This window comes from Phocoena sinus, chromosome 10 (assembly GCF_008692025.1).
Source record: "Phocoena sinus isolate mPhoSin1 chromosome 10, mPhoSin1.pri, whole genome shotgun sequence".
Lineage (NCBI taxonomy): Eukaryota > Metazoa > Chordata > Mammalia > Artiodactyla > Phocoenidae > Phocoena > Phocoena sinus.
This window is the reverse complement of record NC_045772.1, coordinates 18,437,706-18,458,258: the sequence shown is the minus strand read 5'-3', so window position 1 is coordinate 18,458,258 and position 20,553 is coordinate 18,437,706. Positions and strand designations below refer to the sequence as shown.

Genomic DNA, 20,553 nt, shown 5'->3' with positions numbered 1-20,553 from the left:
TGTTTATTTTTCTGACATGTACCCTCAGCTTTCATGGACTCCCCACTCCTACCACCCTCTCCCAAGGTCCAGCCACGCCCCACTTCCCAGAAGAAACTTCCCGGCTCATCCTCCCTCCTCTGAAGAGCAGTGGTCCTCATCACAGAAGCATCTCCTGTGCCAGTTCATCCATAAGACTTAGAGCATCTCTTGTTTTCCACTTAAGATTGGACCATTCTTATTTACATTGTATGCTTTATCTTCTTCTCTTTAGTGAAAGCAGCTTTGAGGTTCATTGCTGGTTCCATAACCTGTGTTTGTTATCTGTTGAAGAGATTACTCCTGTTTAAATTATAGGGTTTTTTAAAATTAATTAATTTATTTATTTTTGGCTGCGTTGCGTCTTTGTTGCTGCTCGCGGGCTTTCTCTAGTTGCGGCGAGTGAGGGCTGCTCTTCATTGCGGTGCACGGGCCTCTCACTGTGGTGGCTTCTCTTGTTGCTGGAGCACGGGCTCTAGGCACGTGGGCTTCAGTAGTTGTGGCACACAGGCTCAGTAGTTGTGGCTCGCGGGCTCTAGAGCACAGGCTCAATAGTTGTGACGCATGGGCTTCATTGCTCCACGGCATGTGGGATCTTCCCGGACCAGGGCTCGAACCCGAGTCCACTGCACTGGCAGGCAGATTCTTAACCACTGTGCCACCAGGGAAGCCCCCTAAATTATGTTTTAAATACAAGATAATGTTTAATAATGGAAGACATTTGGGAAAGTAAAAGAGTGGAGAAAAATGAAAACCATTCACAGCACTCCCACATTCACCATTTGTGTGCTGATGTATTTTTTCTTTCTGGTCTTCTTAATGCACAGGTTTTTATTTTTCTCTACCTTGTTGCAATCCACTGCAGTTTTGTTTGGTTCCTATTCTGTACTTAGCACAGACATTCCCCCATTTTATCATACAACCCACCACTGTCATCACCATGATCGTCATCATCATCGTCATCGTCATCATATTTAATAGCTGCGTGATCAGGGCCATTTGCTCCTGTGGTGTAGTTTGTGTACTACACAAAGTACCCAGCCTATGGGGCAAACAGGGGCTGAAACCCAGCCTGCACCCTGCTCACCAAGGTGTGTACCCTGGTGTGGACCTAAAGCTTGCCAGAGGGAGGGGGACCTTTTTGTTGCATGATGACCCTGTCTCCCTGCTGAGCCACTAGCCATGGGTTGTCCATGTAGAGGTTTGCCTGCTCAGAGGGAATGCCTGTTGTAAATTACACAATGTGCCTTCCAGACTAACAGTGGCCGTGTGCATGGATCTCCACCAAGTGGTTGCTCCATGACTTGCTTAATCTTTCCCTCTTAGGTGGAGGGGCCAATTTTTCCAATGTGATGCTCTTTAGGACCTAAGTTCTCTCTGAGACAAATCTCCATATGGCCCCTCTAGGGTAATGAATTCAAAACGCACCAAAGGACTACCAGACTGGGAAATGTAATGTAGAATGTGGAGACCAATAGCTCCGGAAGCTGAAGTGTAATAAACGAAAGACATTAATGGTGTTCTCTAAAAGAGCCAAACAGTGATGGCTTCCATACTTCATTTTGTGGTAGAGTGTGAGGGCAGGGCATGCAAGGCAGTTGTTTTCAATAATCCGTTTGACTTTGCTCTTGGAATTACAGAATGAGTGTGAGTGCAAGAAAGGATTTCGAGGCAATGGGATTGACTGTGAACCAGTAACTTCATGCTTGGAACAAACTGGGAAATGTCATCCACTGGTGAGTTACTTGATTCCTTTCATTAATCCTTAAAACAATGACTTGAGAAAGAAAGAAGGTTGGGTTATTTTTTTATCTGGGCCAAGTAATGAACAAAATCTCTCTTTACTCCCAAAGGGGGTCCCTGAGCAGAATGTGAGTAATTATCGCCACCTTCACTCCATTCTAAAGCTCGGAAGAACCAACATACAGTTGCCAGATAAGATTCCTGGTTAAATCTGAACTTCTAGTAACTTGGCGTTTTTATTTGCTACATCTGGCAATTCTAAATCACCAGGATAATTTAAAGGGTAACTAGACTCCCATTTTGAATGTCATGACAAAGTTTTACCCAAATTATTAGTGAAAATGCCCATTCAAGGGTAGGTTGAGCCTTGTGTCTAAATTATGGAAGAGCAGGCAAAGATGTTAGAGCTGGTCGTGTTCATGTTTTTAAAAGAACATCCCTAAGCACTCAGCGTCAGAACCAGTGAAGACGACACCTTAGTCACAGTGCTTTTGCTTGCAAGGAACAGAGTCCACGCAAATCCGCTTAAGCTAAAAAGGAATTTGTTGGACAGATGCCGCCAGGGTAGCTCCATAGTCAGGAATTCCAAAACTTCCCACGGGCTTAGAATCGACATCAAGGCAGCTTCTTCCCTCGATCCTCTGAGACCATGCAATTTCTCATTTTGCTACTCCCTGTGCTTGTACTTTCTCTTTGTCTTTGTCTCTCTTTCTCTCTCTCTCTCCCAACTTTAAGTGCAGTTCTGTGCATCTTGGGGTAGATGACTCCCTGTTCTTAGAAAAACATCTACCCAACTACCAGAGATGGTAGTTTTTCCACTAACTTAACAGCGCTACCAGAGATGGTAGTTTTTCCACTAACTTAACAGCACTCTGTGTCCCCAGTCTAACTCATAGGAGAAAGGATCTGACCAGCCCAGCTGGGTCCAAGTGTCCACATATGAGACACTCAATGATGGCCAGGGAGTGGGGTGACATATCATGAACAGGACTGCCAGACCCACGCCTAGTAGTGTGGGCAGGTGGGTAATATTCAAAGACAAAAAAAATGGGAGGAGATGCCTCTAAAGCATCCGTTACCCAAGAATCATGAAAGCACTTCATAAAGCTGAAGAAGCTCCAACACTCTTGCTTAATTTAAGCCCAACCAAGCCCTGACATTCCACACGTGAGAGGTTATTGGAACTTGCACTTCATTCCAAAGCGTAGAAGAACGAGCATAGGGTTGCCAGATAAAGTGCAACACACCCAGTTAAAATTGAATTTCAGATACACAGTGAATTCTTTTCTGGCACAAGCGTGCCCCCAAATACTATATGGGACATGCTTATACAAAAACCTCTTGGTTTATCTGAAATTCACATTAACTGTGTGTCCTGATTTCTGCTTGCTAAATCTTGGCAGGGATGAAAAGAAAGAATCTAATTGTGATTCCATAAGAAGTGCACCAAACCTGCAGAAAGGGCTGAGGGCCTGTGGGTTACTTCCACCGTCTTTCAGCCCCAAATTTGCAGTTCTCACTGTAGAAGGAGCCTGAGGATTCACAGGTGTACCTCATACCTAATGCTTTAGTTGGGAAAGCAAACCGTTTCTCTCATTTTCTTTGTATCAGGCAACCTGTCAGTTTACTTCTTCTGGTGTCTGGAGTTGTGTCTGCCAAGAGGGCTACGAAGGAGATGGCCTTCTCTGCTATGGAAACGCTGCAGTGGTAAGTCCTCTGAGATCAACTCCAGTACAGAATAATAAAGACAAAAATCTTCAAATTTAAAAGAAAAAAAAAGTGCTCTTGGCTAGGATGGCTTTAAAGTGTTCTACCAATCATTTGCTCCAGATTTTATCTGAAGCAAACTGCTTCTCATAAATGGCATATGTGCTCTGTGGGTCACAAATTTTCTACAAGGTGAAGGGAGGTAACTTTTATTAGGCACTTTCTGTGTACCAAGCAGTCCTGGCTTCCCTTTCTTGCCATTCTGCCTCTTGCTGGTCCCAGACTTCCCGGATGGGCAAATAACTGGTCCCTGCTGAGCTCTCGGGCACTCCTGTCCGGGCTGTGTGCCTCCTGTAGGCACCCAGAGCACCCTGTGCTTACCCCTGTCTGGGGGGTGTGTGTGTGCACGCGCACCTTCTGTGTACCAGGCATCTTACTAAATCCTTAACATGCTGCAGCACCCCCTTTAAACCACAGCCTCTGGGCTTATGCTATTATCATGCCCATTTCATAGATGAGGAAACTGAGAGCCTAAGCACACTTGCCTAAGGTCGCTCAGCTGTCTCCGTGCAGAGCCCAAGCACTTAACCGTTAGTATGTTCTATCAGCGTAGGGCACGGCCCACCTAATTGTCTGTCTCCCCACTGGACTGTCAACTCTTGAGGGCAGGTCTTTGTCCTTGCTTCCTACTTCACTCCTACTGTTCATAAAGATTTGCTGAAATGAGAAAGTAAATTGTTGAATTTTCTCATCACTCACTTTTTGTTTAACTCACTGGAGTTTGGTTCCTACCCTCCTCTCAACGGAAACCACTGGCGTAACAGTGCCCAGGGCTGCACCTGCCCTAACGTGCTCCCTGGCAGCTGCAGCATCTGACCTTGGCCTCCCTGCCTATCAGGGTCCTTCCTGCCCTTTACTGAACCTGTTTCTCCTACTCATCCCATCAGGCCTGTCTCCTGACATTCAGACCGTGGAGCATGGACCCAACATTTTCTCTGCACTGTCCATGGGCCACATTTCCTAAAACCTTAAAACCCTAACACCCTGCTTTCACAATGCCCCTCATCTCCCACGGAAAACAAGATCAAGTCCAAATCCTCGGCCTGGTAACTCTGAGGACTTCACATGGACTCAACTCACTTCAACCAGCTTAGCTGAGCTGTCGCCTTCCCAGCTGTCACCTTCCTGGCTCCGTTCCCCGCCCCCATGGACCCAGCCTCAGGTCTTTCTGCCAGCAGTTCAGGTCCAGCTCATGCCCTCCTCTCCTTGAAGGGATTACCCGAGCATCTCAGCTCTTGTACTTATCTATTTACTGATTTACTTTTTAACTGGTATTTACTAACTTATTCCATAACCTCAACCACTTTCAAAAAGGAATTAAGACAGCTCTGAGATGTATTGCCTTTTGGTAAACTTGCACATAATAATTGTTGTTGCCACTTTCGTGGTGTTTAATAATTTTTAAAATGTTTTCACATACATTAATGCATGTAATGTTCATAATCCCAGGAGCAAGGCATCATCATTTTCATTTTTCAGGTGAGGCACTTGAGTTCTCAGAGAGGTTAAGTGACTTGCCCAAGGTCCCACAGCTGGTAAATGGCAGACCCAGGAATTGAACCCAGACTTTTTAAACTCAAAGTCTAGAGCTTTCTTTAATCTATTACACCTTCAAACATCACTGATCTACCAGCCCTCTGTGTTATTTTTTCACATCCTAACATCCCCAAAACAACTGTAAGTTGCATAAGATCAGGGGCCATCTTTTCTCTTTCATATCTTATATCCTCCCTCACTCCAACTTGGTGCCAATTGAGATGGTTCAGCGTGTATGTTCATTAACAAACCCCATGGCGGATAAGTTAAAAATAATAGTTGCTAAAACCTACTGACTGTGTCCTGCATGCCGTCCTCTATTCTAAGCACTTTAGAAACATTAACTCTTCCAGTTTCCACATCAACACTACCAGCTGGAGCTTTTATCATCCCTGTTTTATAGCTGGGAACATCGAAGCCCAGAGAGAGGAAGGAACTTGCCTAAGGAACTAGGAAATGGCCAAACCAGAAAGAAAACCCGAGTGCTCTGGCACTGTGTCCCGAGCCCCTGCTCAATGCTAGCTCTGAAAGGGGACAGTTTACTGAGTTCTGTGACCCTCCTTTAGGGCTGGGTGGCCGTGTTCTTACAACATAAATTCTGATTTGGACGAATTCGACGTTGTTGTTTCATTTAATGTTTCTGGAATTACTCCTTTACCTCGAATATAGAAGATAATTCAAGCCATTAAACATGAAAGAAATGCATGGCTCTGGCAACATGGGGATTCATCCAGCCTGGGCATCATTCATGTCGGCATCGACAAGGCTGGCAAGGACGATGCTCAGAGATGCCCTGTGATTATACCTCTCATTGATCCTCCTCTGTGTTCTCTCTCCTCTCTCCTCCCTCTCTTGCACGAAATGAATAAGGAATTGTCCTTTCTCTCTGCAGCAGCTATATTTAACCAGTGGATAAATGTGAGTACCTTTGTTGGAATTAGGATTGGGAATATATAATAATTGTAGATATTTGGACTACATGTAACAGAAAACTGAAAATGCAGCTGGTGAGGGGGAGGGAGGGAAATTGTCTAGAACAGTGGTTCTCAGCTTTGATTCCACTTTAGAGCCACATGGAACAGATGTTTTTCAGTAGCCCTGCCTAGGCTCCCACCCCCAGACTCTCTGATTTGATTGGGTAGAGGTTTGACCTGGGCATCAGTGTATTTTAACACTTTCCCAGGTGATTCTAACATGCAACCAGGGCCAAGAGCTTCTGGTCTAAGATAAGCTGGGGTGGTCAACTTTTCAACCAATCCAAATATATATGTATAACTTCATTCATCAAAAGAGGGATTTTTGAAAAGTCAGCATAATTCATCACAGTAATTCACCAAATTATATTTGGCATTTATAGTTGCAGTACTATATCATATTTCATGTGTGTTTAGCCCTCAGCCAACATGCCCAGAGGAGCTTTTCCCTCTCCTTTGGAAAGTTCTATAACAAAGAGTCTAATTCCCACCATCCCCAGTTGTCTGAGTCTCTGTCATCTTTGCCTGAGTGGCCCAAGGTGACAGGTTCAGCCAGCCATCGTGACAAGTGGTTTGTCCCTTTTAAGAAGACAGATGCTAAGATATGCAGTGTCTGGTCAGCAGCCACTCCAGGACGCCTTCCTGTTGCTTCCATGTGGGGTCCCTCTGACCCCCATCACACAGGACAGCAGGGACTGAGGGTCCTATAGCAGGTGCTCATTTTCATACAGACCCACCCCACACTCATAAGCTTGCCCTGTGGTATGCTAGACCCACTCGTCCTAGCTCACAAGAGCACAGCTTTCCCAACTCCACTTTCTATGCTGTTATGGCGGTAGCTTGGAATCAGCTATGATGGGAGAACTTACACCACAGAAATCAGCAAACACTGGGAAGCGGGGCTTTTGTTTGTTTGTTTTTCCTGGAGAGCCGGTTGTGAAACATAAACCCACCACCGCTTCTACCCAGAAGTAGCTCTAGGTGAGTAGATAACAGTTGATTTCAGGCCTCCAGTCTCTCTCACGCTGAAACTCTTCCTGTAATCTTGCCACCATCCTTATTCCAAAGGCGTCCGAGGATTCTCAAGGTTCTCTGTACACACGTGTGCACACACACGCATGACACTGTCAAGACTGTTCTCTGCCTCTTCATTTAGACTAAAGGGTGAATGACTGATAATGGCTCAAGTGTGACCTGATCAGGAAAATGTGCCTTTTGTCAAGGTTCACACGTTTAAATAAAAGGAATGAGTCTCAGAGGGAAGAGGAGGCATCAGCCAGTAGGTGGGATCGATTTGGGAAAGGGGTCCCTAGGACCTTCCCGGTATCTCTGAAATTATATCACATGGGAAATTGTCATCTCTGCCAAGCAATAAGTCAGCATTTGTCCTCTGACATGAGTCAGGCCAGTTTCTTTTCCTTCTGCGATTCAGAATGCTTCCCTACAACCCATGCTGTCAGCCGCCTCAAACCTCACCATCCTCGTGCCTTCCCAACAAGCTATTGAGGACATGGACCAAGATGAGAAAGCCTTTTGGTTGACCAAGAGCAATATTCCCACCCTCATAAAGTAGGTATTATGTGTGTTTTATTCTTCATGGTATCTTACTGGCATCAGTATGAATGAAGTTCAGTGAAGGGAGGCCACGTGGTCCTTCAGATCCATGCAACTGACCATGTCCCAGGATGGAAGTCGTCAACATGACTGACAGCCAATTCTGTGCTAACTGCTTTATGTACAACCTAGTTAATCCTCCCAAGGACCCTGTGAAACAGAATTATTCCCATTTTATAGATGCGGAAACCGACGCACAGAGTGGTTAATTAACTAACCCCAGGTACCATGGCTGAAGTTGCAGGGGAGATTTTGAACCTGGTAGTCTGGCTCCAGAAGCTACTCTCTTAACTCCTCACAATGCCACTGCCTCAAGCATTGACACCTCATTACAGCCCTTATGGACTGTTGTTGTAGGTACCATACACTACTGGGCACGTATGGAGTGGCTGATCTGCAGGCCCTGTCACCTTCTGACATGCTGGCAACGTCTTTGCAGGGCAGCTTCCTCCACCTGGCAAAGGCGGATGGGGTAAGAGAGCGTCGTGTTGTGTCTGTTTAGTGGAAACTTGTGACCTACGTTCATAGTGTACTTTTAGTTTTTTTCTGTTAGGGAAATTTCCAAACGTGAGCAAAAATAAAATGGAGAATAAAACCTCCATGTAGGTATCACCCAGCTTCAACACTTAGCAACCTGTATTCACACACACACACACACACACACACAGTTACTCTGTAGCAGGGATAGTATAAAATGAAGCTCTCTGCCTACTGGTTGGCCACAGGCTCTTCCTGACAGACAGCAGACTGATCCGTAAAGGCAATCCTTTCATTTCTTCTGGGTGAAGGCCACGCAGTTTCACAACATGGATTTTTATGTGTGGTTAAGAGCTGGTTATTGGAAACCTACTAATTGAGTCATTTGAGATTACTACAATTTTGTATTAAGCTAGGATCAGTCAACAGATATTTATTGGGACTTCCGTGGTGATCCAGTGGTAAAGAATCCGCCTTCCAGTGCTGGGGATGTGGGTTCGATCCCTGGTTGGGGACCTAAGATCCCACATGCCACGGGGCAACTAAGCCTGCACGCCATAACTAGAGAGAGCCCGCCTGCCTCAAACTACAGAGCCCACAAGCTCTGGAACCCGCACTCCACAACTACAGAGTCCATGCACCCTAAAACCCAAGCACTGCAACTAGAGAGAGAAAACCTGCACACCACGGCTAGAGAAAAGCCCACGCACCACAACGAAATATCTCCCCGCGTGCCGCAACGAAGACCCGATGCAGCCAAAACAATAAACAAACAGATACTTATTGAACACCTCCTATGCTCCAGGAACTGATCTGAGTGTTGGAGACAGGACAGTGCACAGGAGAGCAGAGCCCTGTAGAAGCTCACCTTCTGGCTTTCTCTATAGTGTTTCAAGGACTTGGATTCAGTTTTCTGTGCAGAAGTCTGGCTGCCCTGCTGAATGCGGCAGTGTTTTAAAGTTCTTTCTGTGAACTGAACAAGATGAAAATGGAGACTCTACTGGGAAATGAGAACTGCCCCATCAATGGAGCATGGGCCAGAGTCAGAATATTCTAGAACTACAGCTCTAAAGCATTTCTGCCTACCTCCCCATCAGTGATGGCGCTGTGAAAAGGCTCTATGCCTAGTATTACCTAAATATATGTGCTTCATCAGATCATTCCTTTTAGAAAGCAGAAAAGAGTTACATACGGTCCCATGGACTCTTTACATTTTATTTTATTACAATAATTCTAGAACGTTACATGCATATATCAGACAATGGGTGGTTTTCCATTGGTGTTTGAAATCACTGGTGCTCTGAGCAAGCATTAGTTGAACACCCACCCTGGGAAGGTTCATCCCAGGTTCCGCAGCTTCAGAGGTAAATCAGTCAAGACCTGTGAGCTAGAGCAGCTAACCATCAAAGACACAGTTGTAATGGGTTCTTTCATACGCCTGATATAAATGTCTCCCTGTAACCAGGAGAGATGTGCAAGGTAGCCAGGAATGTTTGTTTCAGGACCTCTGCTGATGTGCTCAGGGTGAGGCAAGTCCCCTCTGCACCCAGGGTTCCCAGGAGGAATTTCAGACAAAGGGCCGTGGTGGGAGAAGAGGAGAGGAAACCAGAGAGAGCAGAGCCCAGATGTGTCATGCTTGGTTGGTGGCTGCGTGAGCGGGCATTTGGGTTTACTTAGCTCCTTTCAGTGGCTGCGTGAGTGGGCATTTGGGTTTACTTAGCTCCTTTCCCCGTGTAATTAATATTCTTGAAAAGTCAGTAACTATCTGTATTAGTTTGCTAGGCCTACTATAACAAAGAAGCACAGACTGGGTGGCTTAAACAACAGAAATTTTTGTCTGAGAGCTCTGAAGGCTCGAAACGCAAGGTCAAGGTGTGGGCAGGGTTGGTCCTCTCTGAGGACTGACGTTGGGCTCTCTCCTTGGCTCGTAGATGACCGTCCTCATGTTCACATGGTCTTCTCCCTGTGCAGCTGTCTGTGCCCAAATACCCTCTTCTTATAAGGACACCGGTCATATTGGATTAGGGCCCACCCTAATGACCCTCTGTAAAGATCCCGTCTCCAAATAGGGTCACATTCTGAGACACTGGTGGTTAGCACTCCAGCATACGAATTTTGGAGACACAATTCAACCCACAACACTATTTGCGGTGTTTTTCCAACTGCAGGGTCACTTTAGTGAGCCTCAGCCAGCACTTTTTTTTTTTTTTTTTTTGGCAGCGTTGGTTCTTCTTTGCAGCACACGGGCTTTCTCTAGTTGCAGCAAGTGGGGACTTCTCTTGTTGCGGAGTACAGGCTATAGGCGGCGCGAGCTTCAGTAGTTGGGGTGCATGGGCTTCAGTTGTGGCACGCAGGCTCAGTATTTGTGGCTCGTGGGCTCTAGAGCGCAGGCTCAGTAGTTGTGGTGCACCGGCTTAGTTGCTCTGCAGCATGTGGGATCTTCCCAGACCAGGGATTGAACCCATGTCCCCTGCATTGGCAGGAGGGTTCTTAACCACTGTGCCACCAGGGAAGTCCCCAGCACTTTTTTAATGAAATAGAATGAAATAAGGTAGAATCGATGATCAGTTGCCTCCCACATGATAGAGGAAAGTATTATTTCATTTCAATTGTGTGTGTGTGTGTGTGTGTGTGTAATATCAAAAGGTTCTCAATTTAAAAATTTCTGACTTTGTGTCATGGTCCAAAAGTGAGAAGGTCACTACTACTCAAAAAGTGGGAAACCCAGAAATAATTCAATCCCTGGGTGTACTCTATAGGGACTCACCTTCTCACTGTGGTGCATTTACAGAATATCACAATCGAAGGAGCGTGCGTCATTGATGGTGACAATGCAGCCACAAATGGAGTGATACACATCATCAACAAGGTACAAAATCGCTTCCTCCCGCACATGTTGAATCTCTTCTCCTTTTGTTATTTATCCTCCTGTGCAGTATCTTTTTTGGGAAAAAATACTTAGCCTTAATATAAAAACAACCTGTATTGTGCTTCGTTATTTTTATTTTAAAACCATTTCGAGGCTCTACTCATTCAGTAAGACTCAGTTACTATATACTCAGCCTATATCCTGCAGTGGGTCCTGTATAATGTGTGGCCACATATATCATATTTCTTAGTTATCAGAATATCTTACAAGGTACACGGGAACCTTAGTATTGGGAAGTCCATATGCCCAGATTGGATATAATCAAGAACTGGAGGAGAGGCAACTGGCTATGTGTCACTGGTCCTCTCCCCTCTGCATTATTGTGCCCTAGAAAAAAAAATGGAAAAGGGTAGGAAAGGTATTGTAGAATTTTTATTTTCTTCTAAGATGCAATTCAACAGTATTCAAAGGTATGAAATAGAAAAAAAAAGTTTAATGGGAAACGAGCTTTTAAACTATCCTATAATTTTCAGTTACTATATTAATACCTTCATTTAAAATTAAAGTTCGAATTTAGGGTATATTGGGAAATTTTGAAAAGCGGAAGATTAGAAAAGACAATTAACTAATTGCATTTTAACTAAAATTATTCTCACGTGGCACTTACATACTTTTCTATTTCAAGTTACAGAACACATTAACTGTTTCTGTTCAGAAAAGAGAGGCTTCTTATAAGACTTCTGAGTGCAACACTTTTCAAAGACCTTGCAATTCTCTTGTATTACCAAGAGGCATTAAAAAATACACCATTTTTTGAGCAAGTGATAGGTCATTTGCAGGGAACTATACTGGGCTTATGGCTTCATTTATCAGAAAGCAATATTACTTAGAGTATTTTTCTTCTCCAATACTGGCTTTTCAAAGTACTAAAAAAAATTTTTTTTTAAAGTGTAAAATTACCTCTTCTTCTCATTTACATTTTTGATTAACAAAACCTCATTAGTAAAATGGCACCTCAACCCACGTCCTGTACTGAGCGTTATTATCACGGGTGCCAGGTCGAGTCCCACCTCCTCTGTGAAGCCATCCCTGATCCCTGCAGCCCATATCACCGAGGTTGACGTAGTGTCAAGAGGGTAAGTTCTAGAATCATACAGCGTCTCGTTCAGGCACTTAACTAACTGTGTAACCCTGGGCAAGTTACATAACCTCTCTGAGCCCCATTTTTCTTCCCTATGAGTATTAAACAACACCTTCTCTCTCACTGCTGCCTAGGGAGACCTCAATAAATGTCATTTTTATTCCCTTTTCCTTCCTCTGAAATCCCGTGGGATTTCTCAGTATAGAACTCATTTGGCATAACTGTGCCCCCTTGTTTTGATAGTTCTTTATGGATTAGGTCGTGAGCCCCCATATAATGGCATGTCCCGGAGGGGTGGAGCTGCATCTCTTCTCTGTCCCTCATCAGCATTACCACCCCACCTTGTGTGCAGTAATATTGGAATGATGGACAGCCCTCTAGGTGCCAGGCATTGTACCAAGTGCCATGTATTGCATTATCTCATTTGATTTTTATAACAACCCTAAGAAAGTATGTGCCATTGTCCTCACTTCTCAAAGGAGGCCGCTGAGGGTCCTCATGGCTAGGTAGCTGGATTGAGGAAGAAGTTTATGTGGACACAGAGATCTATGGCTGTGCATCAACTGATTCAAGTTCCCTGCTTAGCCTCTGGGTTGCACTGGCTCATTAAGGAGCTCCTTTTCTACCTGTCCATGGGGCACTGTGGTCCCCTTTGTTAGGGCCACCATGAACAGTTGTGCAGGTTGTTCCCTGCCTAGAGGTACCTGGTCTGGTGGTGGAGTAGGGCTGAAATCCAACCCACTTCTCTTCCCAAACTGTGCACCTCTCTTTAGTCTTGCAAACGATCAAAGGAAAAGGTACCTTGTTCTCTATTTGCAGAGGCTTCATGATCACATATTGTTATGTGACATGAACCTATGTACTAGAGAGCAGCAAGTCCTGCCAAGGCAGGCTAACAGAATTTTGGGGCTTCCTTTCCCAGGTTCTGGTTCCCCAAAGAGGTCTAACTGGCTCCTTACCAAACCTACTCACCCGGCTGGACCAGATGCCTGACTATTCCGTCTTCCGGGGCTACATCATTGCAAGTACCACGTCCTCTGCATGACCCTCTGCTCGGGTTACCTGGGAACAGAAGTCCCTCACGCGCTCCTGTCTCTTTCCATCACAGCAACATAATCTGGCAAGTTCGATCGAGGCTGCTGACACTTACACGGTGTTTGCTCCAAACAACGACGCCATTGAGAGTTACATTCGGGAGAAGAAGGTCACAACTCTGGTAGTATCAGCAATAATAACCTGAGAAATTATTTCCTGGAAATTCAAACCCTTAAAGTTTTTCAGTCCATCAACCATGTACCATTTCACTCTTTCATCAAAACTTCTTTGTCGATATCCAGATATTTAACATAAACTTGAGCAGAGACTCTCTCATACCCGAACCTCCCCCAAGCCAGAACTACTCATATATTGAGTTTGTACCCCTGGAAGCACACACTCAGGCTCACATACACAAGGATGAAGGCATCCCAGGAACCTGGAAACATCTTCATGGCCACCCCTCCTCCCCTCCCTGGCTTCTTCCTGGTCCCATGCAGTGAGCTGTCAGCATCTGGGACCTAGAGGGAGTGCACTGTCTCTGTCTTCCTCCTATTCTCCCCGCCTCTGTCTTCCCTGATTCCTAACATCTGGGGCTGAACAGTCAGAACTTGTCAAAAGACTTTGTGAAATAATAAAAAGCCCCAGTCCTGTCACTCTCTGGCTCAAAACCCTTGGGTGGATCTCCATTTCCTGAATGACTAAGTCCAAGCTACCTCCCCAGGTTCTTACAGTCTCCATAAACTGGCCACGATTACCTTCTATTCAGTGCTGGCGCCAGAATTTCCATTTAGAAGGATCCCAGGGGTGCCCCGCACCCAGCCCCATAGTGGCAGGACAAGTTTAAAGCTGTAATTGCACAGCAAGCACGCTGTTTTCACTTCTCGCTTTATATAGGGTGACTGAGATGAGGATGCTAAGGAGATGGGGGCTGATACTTAAAGTCCCGCTAAGCCACCCTTGGGCCCACTGCTGTCTCCCATCCATTCTCAGCAGATACCATGTGGTCTAACCAGAGTGATGTCATACAGACCCTAAAGAAAGCAAAGGCATGTTTAGTACCTTGCTCCTATCTACACACACAAACACACACACACACACACACACACACACGCCCCCTCAATCAGGAAGGCTGCCCTTCCTCCTTCGATGCCTCCTGAAACCTCCCCACCCATTCTTTTTTTTTTTTAACATCTTTATTGGAGTATAATTGCTTTATGATGGTGTGTTAGTTTCTGCTTTATAACAAAGTGAATCAGCTATACATATACCCATTCTTCAAGTCCAGTCTCACCTCCTCAGACAAGCTGGCTCTGGCCCCTGAGCTGCAGAAAATCTCTCCTGCCTCTCAATTCAGACCATTAGTACGCCCTTCAGCACTTACACACCTGGTATAAGGAACTGTCTTTTCAGGCGGGTGTGTCTTAGCTCTCCAATTGGATGAAAACTCTGTGAAGGGAGGAACGGTGTGTTAGACTTTTGTAACTGCCGTGTTGAGCAAGCAGGACTCCTGGGATGGAAGTGGAAGTCCTCTTTACTGTGTCTCCTCAACCCCAGCCCTCCCCCAGCCCTTTGAACCTGTTCAGTGGGGAATATTCTTCTCCTGCCCTGGGATAAACCCTCAGGCAATCCCACAGCCTTTTTTTTTTTTTTTTTAAACATCTTTATTGGGATATAATTGCTTTACAATGGTGTGTTAGCTTCTGCCTTATAACAAAGTGAATCAGCTATACATATACGTATGTTCCCATATCTCTTCCCTCTTGTGTCTCCCTCCCTCCCACCCTCCCTATCCCACCCCTCCAGGCAGTCACAAAGCACCAAGCTGATCTCCCTGTGCTATGCGGCTGCTTCCCACTAGCTATCTACCTTACGTTTTGTAGTGTATATATATGTCCATGCCACTCTCTCGTTTTGTCACAGCTCACCCTTCCCCCTCCCCATATCCTCAAGTCCATTCTCTAGTAGGTCTGTGTCTTTATTCCTGTCTTACCCCTAGGTTCCTCATGACATTTTTTTTCTTAAATTCCATATTTACGTGTTAGCATACGGTATTTGTCTTTCTCTTTCTGACTTACTTCACTCTGTATGACAGACTCTAGATCTATCCACCTCATTACAAATAGCTCAATTTCGTTTCTTTTTATGGCTGAGTAATATTCCATTGTATATATGTGCCACGTCTTCTTTATCCATTCATCCGATGATGGGCACCTAGGTTGTTTCCATCTCCGGGCTATTGTAAATAGAGCTGCAATGAACATTTTGGTACATGACTCTTTTTGAATTTTGGTTTTCTCAGGGTATATGCCCAGTAGTGGGATTGCTGGGTCATATGTTAGTTCTATTTGTAGTTTTTTAAGGAACCTCCATACCGTTCTCCACAGTGGCTGAACCAATTCACATTCCCACCAACAGTGCAAGAGTGTTCCTTTTCTCCACACCCTGTCCAGCATTTATTGTTTCTAGATTTTTTGATGATGGCCATCCTGACTGGTGTGAGATGATACCTCATTGTAGTTTTGATTTGCATTTCTCTAATGATTAATGATGTTGAGCATTCTTTCATGTGTTTGTTGGCAATCTGTATATCTTCTTTGGAGAAATGTCTATTTAGGTCTTCTGCCCATTTTTGGATTGGGTGGTTTGTTTTTTTGTTATTGAGCCGCATGAGCTGCTTGTAAATTTTGGAGATTAATCCTTTGTCCGTTGCTTCATTTGCAAATATTTTCTCCCATTCTGAGGGTTGTCTTTTGGTCTTAGCCTTTCTGCTTCCCCAGAAAGTCCTATCATCACTGTAAGTCACAAACACAGTCTCAATTAAGTAAAAAAAAAAAAAAAAAAAAAAAAATCCAGCTCCTTGTAAAAATCAACATTTTGAATTGGATTTAGAATTAAATCTTCTTTCCTCACTGCTCCATGCTGGGCTTTGTCTAGAAAGGAAACTAGAGGAGGGGGTTTGGTCCTTGAATCAATCAAGGTCCATCAGAGGGTGGCAGGAGGGATAGATTGGGAGTTTTGGGATTGATATGTACACACTGCTGTATTTAAAATAAAATGCCTTTCCATGAAAAAAAATCAGTATGGAAAGGTAAAAATGATTGCTAAAAAAAAAAAAAATCAAGGTCCATCAGGAGACGGAAACCATATCAGAGAGAATCCAATATGATGAATTGTTTATTGGGTATAAAATTATATAAATATAATTGAAAGGTAAAAAAGAGATAGCATAGAAGCATCTATAACCCCAAAGGCTGGGAGAACAGAGGAAAGAGGTCAGAACAACTAAAAGTCAGAAATCTGGAGGAGGCTGGAGGAGCTGTACCGCAGACCTCTGAGGACGGGGTGCCATTCTGCTTGTGCCTCTGACATTGGAGGAGGGTCCCTGGGGGTCCAATACCCAGGCATCTCGGAGATGCCATTGCCCAGCTGGTGCTGGCGTCTTGGGGGAGGGGGGACATGATAAGGCCAGTCTGGGAGTGACAGGCCTCTGCCACTCGGATCCAGCTGCCGCTGGCAGGGCGATGAAGTGCAGCTGGGGTGATGCCCCCAGGACCAGGAATCATGCAGGAAGAGGAGATCCCTCTAACAGGCCTCACAGTCTCCCTCGAGCACTTTCCACTGGCGGCGCCAAACAGGAGACCTGGCAGAGGAGCAGTGTGGGCTGTGGTCCCAGCTCCACCGCAGAAACAGTGTAGAGGGTGATTTGGAGCTGAGACAGTAATTCACCATCTCTCCTTCCCCATATGACGCTTCTGGTGAGACCAGATTTGCAGTTAGGACCTGTTGATGGTCGGGAAGAGATGTTAAGAGGGTAGGAAGTTCTTATCTAACTGGTACCGTCTTGAGATGCCATTGCTCTCTCGCTCTTGCTCTCTCTCTGATGGTTCTTTGGAGACCCCACCCATCCCTGGTGGTCTCTGACTGCAGTTCCCCCCACCTGTGTGCATGCCTCTCTTCCTACAGCCACTTTTTTTCTCAGTGGACCCTCAGCATCCAGAGGCCACCTCCAGCTTTTCCCTTGGGGAGGCCCGTCTGCCCTTCCAGAAAGCCATCTAGGATAGGACCTAAGGCACCAGCTGTCTCAGACATGGCCAACCTCTGGTCCACAGGACACCTGTACTCTCTTGTCCCATGTCAGTGCTGGGAGTGCAGGCCTGTCTCCGTGCGGTGACAGCCTGCCCCCTCTGCTGGGGGTCAACCTGCCAGTAGCAAGATTGCTCAGGCCTGAGTGACACCACACAGGCTACCCTGTCTGCAGAGGACACAGATCAAGCCCTTTGAAATACCCCCATTGAGCCTCCTCTCATGACCTCTAGGTGAAAGGCAGGCTGGGGTGTGAGGACTCTCTTCACAGCTGTTATCACCAAAGAAATCAACTTTAAAATCCCCCCCAACCTTTTCTGCCCTCACTCTGGCTTTTAGGGTCCTGTAGTGAGTTCCTGACCATCCTACATGGAAAGTCTGCAGGTTCCCCAAGGTGATCTGTCTCGGGTTTGGTATTTATTATCTATTGTGCCCTGATGCCTCGGGTGAAACTTCCAGTTCAACAAGCTATTGCTCTTAAACCCCACGGTGCCTGGACATCAGGGCAGCCCAGTAAGTGCCCGGGGACCGGCTGATTTGTGGGTTGACTTTCCCTTCTGTGTGTTGTCCAGGAGGAGGATGTACTCAAGTATCACGTGGTCTTGGAGGAGAAACTGCTGAAGAATGACTTGCACAACGGCATGCACCGGGAGACCATGCTGGGCGTCTCCTACCTCCTTGGCTTCTTCCTCCGCAATGACCAGGTGCGATCCTTTCCCTTAAAACCCACAGGCAGGTGTCCTAGCTCCATGTCCGTCATCACTTTTGCGTTGCATAATCTCCCCAGCACTTCCTAAGCCTTCTCTGCAGAAGACGGTTGTCTGTGTTTCACAGTAAAGTAATGACTCAGCCAGACTGGGAAGCTCCCCTTCCCCCTCCCCGTCACCAAATCATCAGTGTGGCCTGGCTGACGATGGGATTGAATCCCAGCAGTCACAGGTGCCCTTCAGTTCTGATTCCTAACAAACAAACAGCCCCCAGGCCACCTCCAAGAGGGAAGGGAACCCAGCAGCAAAACCTGACGCCCAGGAAGTGGCACTGGCCCCAGGGTATAAGGAGCCTCACGGACTCCAGCAGCTAAATGAATAAACATTATTATCATTGCTTGATCATACAGACTGCAGACCTCAGACCAACTGACCCCTATACCAGTATTCCAGTATTAATCTCACACAACCCCTAAGTACTTAAAGTGTTTAGAATTCGTAGGAAGAATTGAGACTAAATACATATTTTAAGTATTTCAATATAAAATTCTTTGTACCTACTTCAAACATCAATCAATCTGAAAATTCAACAAGAAATTCACTACGTAACTCTAGTGTACATTCTCATAAGAAAAATTAATAAAAAATTATTTAGGATAAACAGCACTATATTAAAGTAAAGAAGGTTTAATTACAAATTTTTAAGCAATAATAATTGGTCCCTGTAAAAAAATGCAGTTTTGAAAATAATTTTCTCAGTGTTACCATCATTGAAGTACAAGTGAATTTTGTGTACAGGTTTTCTTTTAACATGCTTGGATTAAAAAAAAAAATCTTCATGGTTCTTCATTACTTAGGGAATAATCTACCTCCAAACATTTCCCTCTGACTCCTATAAATAATCTTGCCTATTGTGCAATAATTTTGAGGAGATCCTTTTAAATACATTTTCTTTTTTTTGCAGGTAAGGCAATTTTTGTTGATAAAGACCTTACATTTTTTATTTTAATCTATGTCATCTTTTATTTCATCATGTAGAAATGAATATTCCAATGCAGTTAGTTGAATCAGTTTTGATTCTGTCACATTTATTTTTCATGTGTTTGGAAAGTCTTTGATCTAGAGCTTTTTCTTTTTTCTTTCTACAATAGAGGCTTTATCTTACAGTAAACAAATAGTTCGATCTAACAATAGAGGCTTTGCTTTTATTGATAACTCATTTACTCTCAGGACAAAGAAGATGTAGAAAAATGCTCTCTAAATGAGTAAACTTGTGTTCAGATCAAAATTTTAATGCAACCTGTAATTCTTCGAATACATCTCACAATAAAAATGATTCAGACGTTTTCTAATGCCAAATCAACAGTATTACAGCATCCGAAGTTCTGCCATTTTGATATTTTAAAATAGCTCAACATCTTGGAATTCTACAAATTTGTTTTGCAATCACCGTTTGACACCACAAATAAGGCCCCCTGCTTCTTTTCCAAGTCTACACAGACCCTGGACCGCTTCTGTGGACCTTAGCCATGATTTATCCCAACATCCAGGGGAAATTCACTTGACTCCAAGTAAATCATCAGGGACTTTAACAGTCAGTGGAAGTTCAAATTTAAACACTAAGTAGAGTCATTTTAATCTTGATGCAGTGGGGAGTTTGGGAGATGTTAATCATTTTTAAACCCTTATGAGATATGAAGTTGACATCTGTTTAGTACAATAAAGAATTCCCTCTTCTCCCAACCTCAGCCCTGCTACACACCCCCCCACACACACACCACCCCCCAATTTTTCAAACAACCATTTGTTTTCAGTTATATTAGTTATATTAATGAATGAATTAATGGCTTTACTTATTTTGCTAAGCAATCATTAAGGTATGCTCCCATTTAAAAAAATCAAAACAAAACAAGTTACAACTCAAAGTTGAATTTAATTTGGCAACATTTAGAAAGTTAGTTCCCATGTCTTGGATGCTTAGGGACACACAAGGCAAAGACAATACTAACATACCATGAACTCCAAAGAAGCCCCAAGGGAAACATGGTATGGTAATGCAGACCTCTGAGCAGTCTCCTCACACTGGGAAGTAATGCCATCTGGTGGAACACTTTTTACAAACTCTAAAACACTCAAATATACTAGTTATTTTTATTCTTATATAACAGCCACTTAGCCTTACTTAGGGGTGCTTGCAAATTAACCAGGAAGTAGAGATATGCTAGAAGGACACTGAGTTTCGTTCTCCATGTCCTAGCTTTGGAAGGCATCCACACCTCCTGGACCACCAATAACCAGCACAGCCAAGCACATCCGTCATCCATGGAACCATTTTATCAGGGGCACTAACATAACGATCATGACTCAGAATTTTCTAAACAATAAAAACCGACCATTTGAAGGGTGGAGAGAAACCTTAGAGATTATCTAGAACAACGTCTTCCTTTTACAAAAGGGGAAATTGAGATTCACAGAGGAAAAGCAACTAGCCCAAGGTCACACAGCTGGAAGGTGTCAGATGCAGGACTGTCACTCAGACTCCCCTCTCCTAGGGCAGAGCTCTCTCCACTACACTGTGCTACCTGC

General features: G+C 44.6%; 1 protein-coding gene across 1 annotated transcript in view; it reads left to right on the top strand.

Moving 5' to 3' along the window:
- Positions 1-20,553, top strand: part of STAB2 (stabilin 2) — a 157,632-nt gene that overhangs the window by 79,323 nt on the left and 57,756 nt on the right. Inside the window, 9 exon segments of the mRNA XM_032647269.1 lie at positions 1,659-1,754; positions 3,373-3,468; positions 5,935-5,982; positions 7,471-7,607; positions 8,010-8,124; positions 10,921-10,998; positions 13,062-13,160; positions 13,248-13,355; positions 17,833-17,964. Coding sequence (XP_032503160.1) covers positions 1,659-1,754; positions 3,373-3,468; positions 5,935-5,982; positions 7,471-7,607; positions 8,010-8,124; positions 10,921-10,998; positions 13,062-13,160; positions 13,248-13,355; positions 17,833-17,964 — 909 coding nt within the window.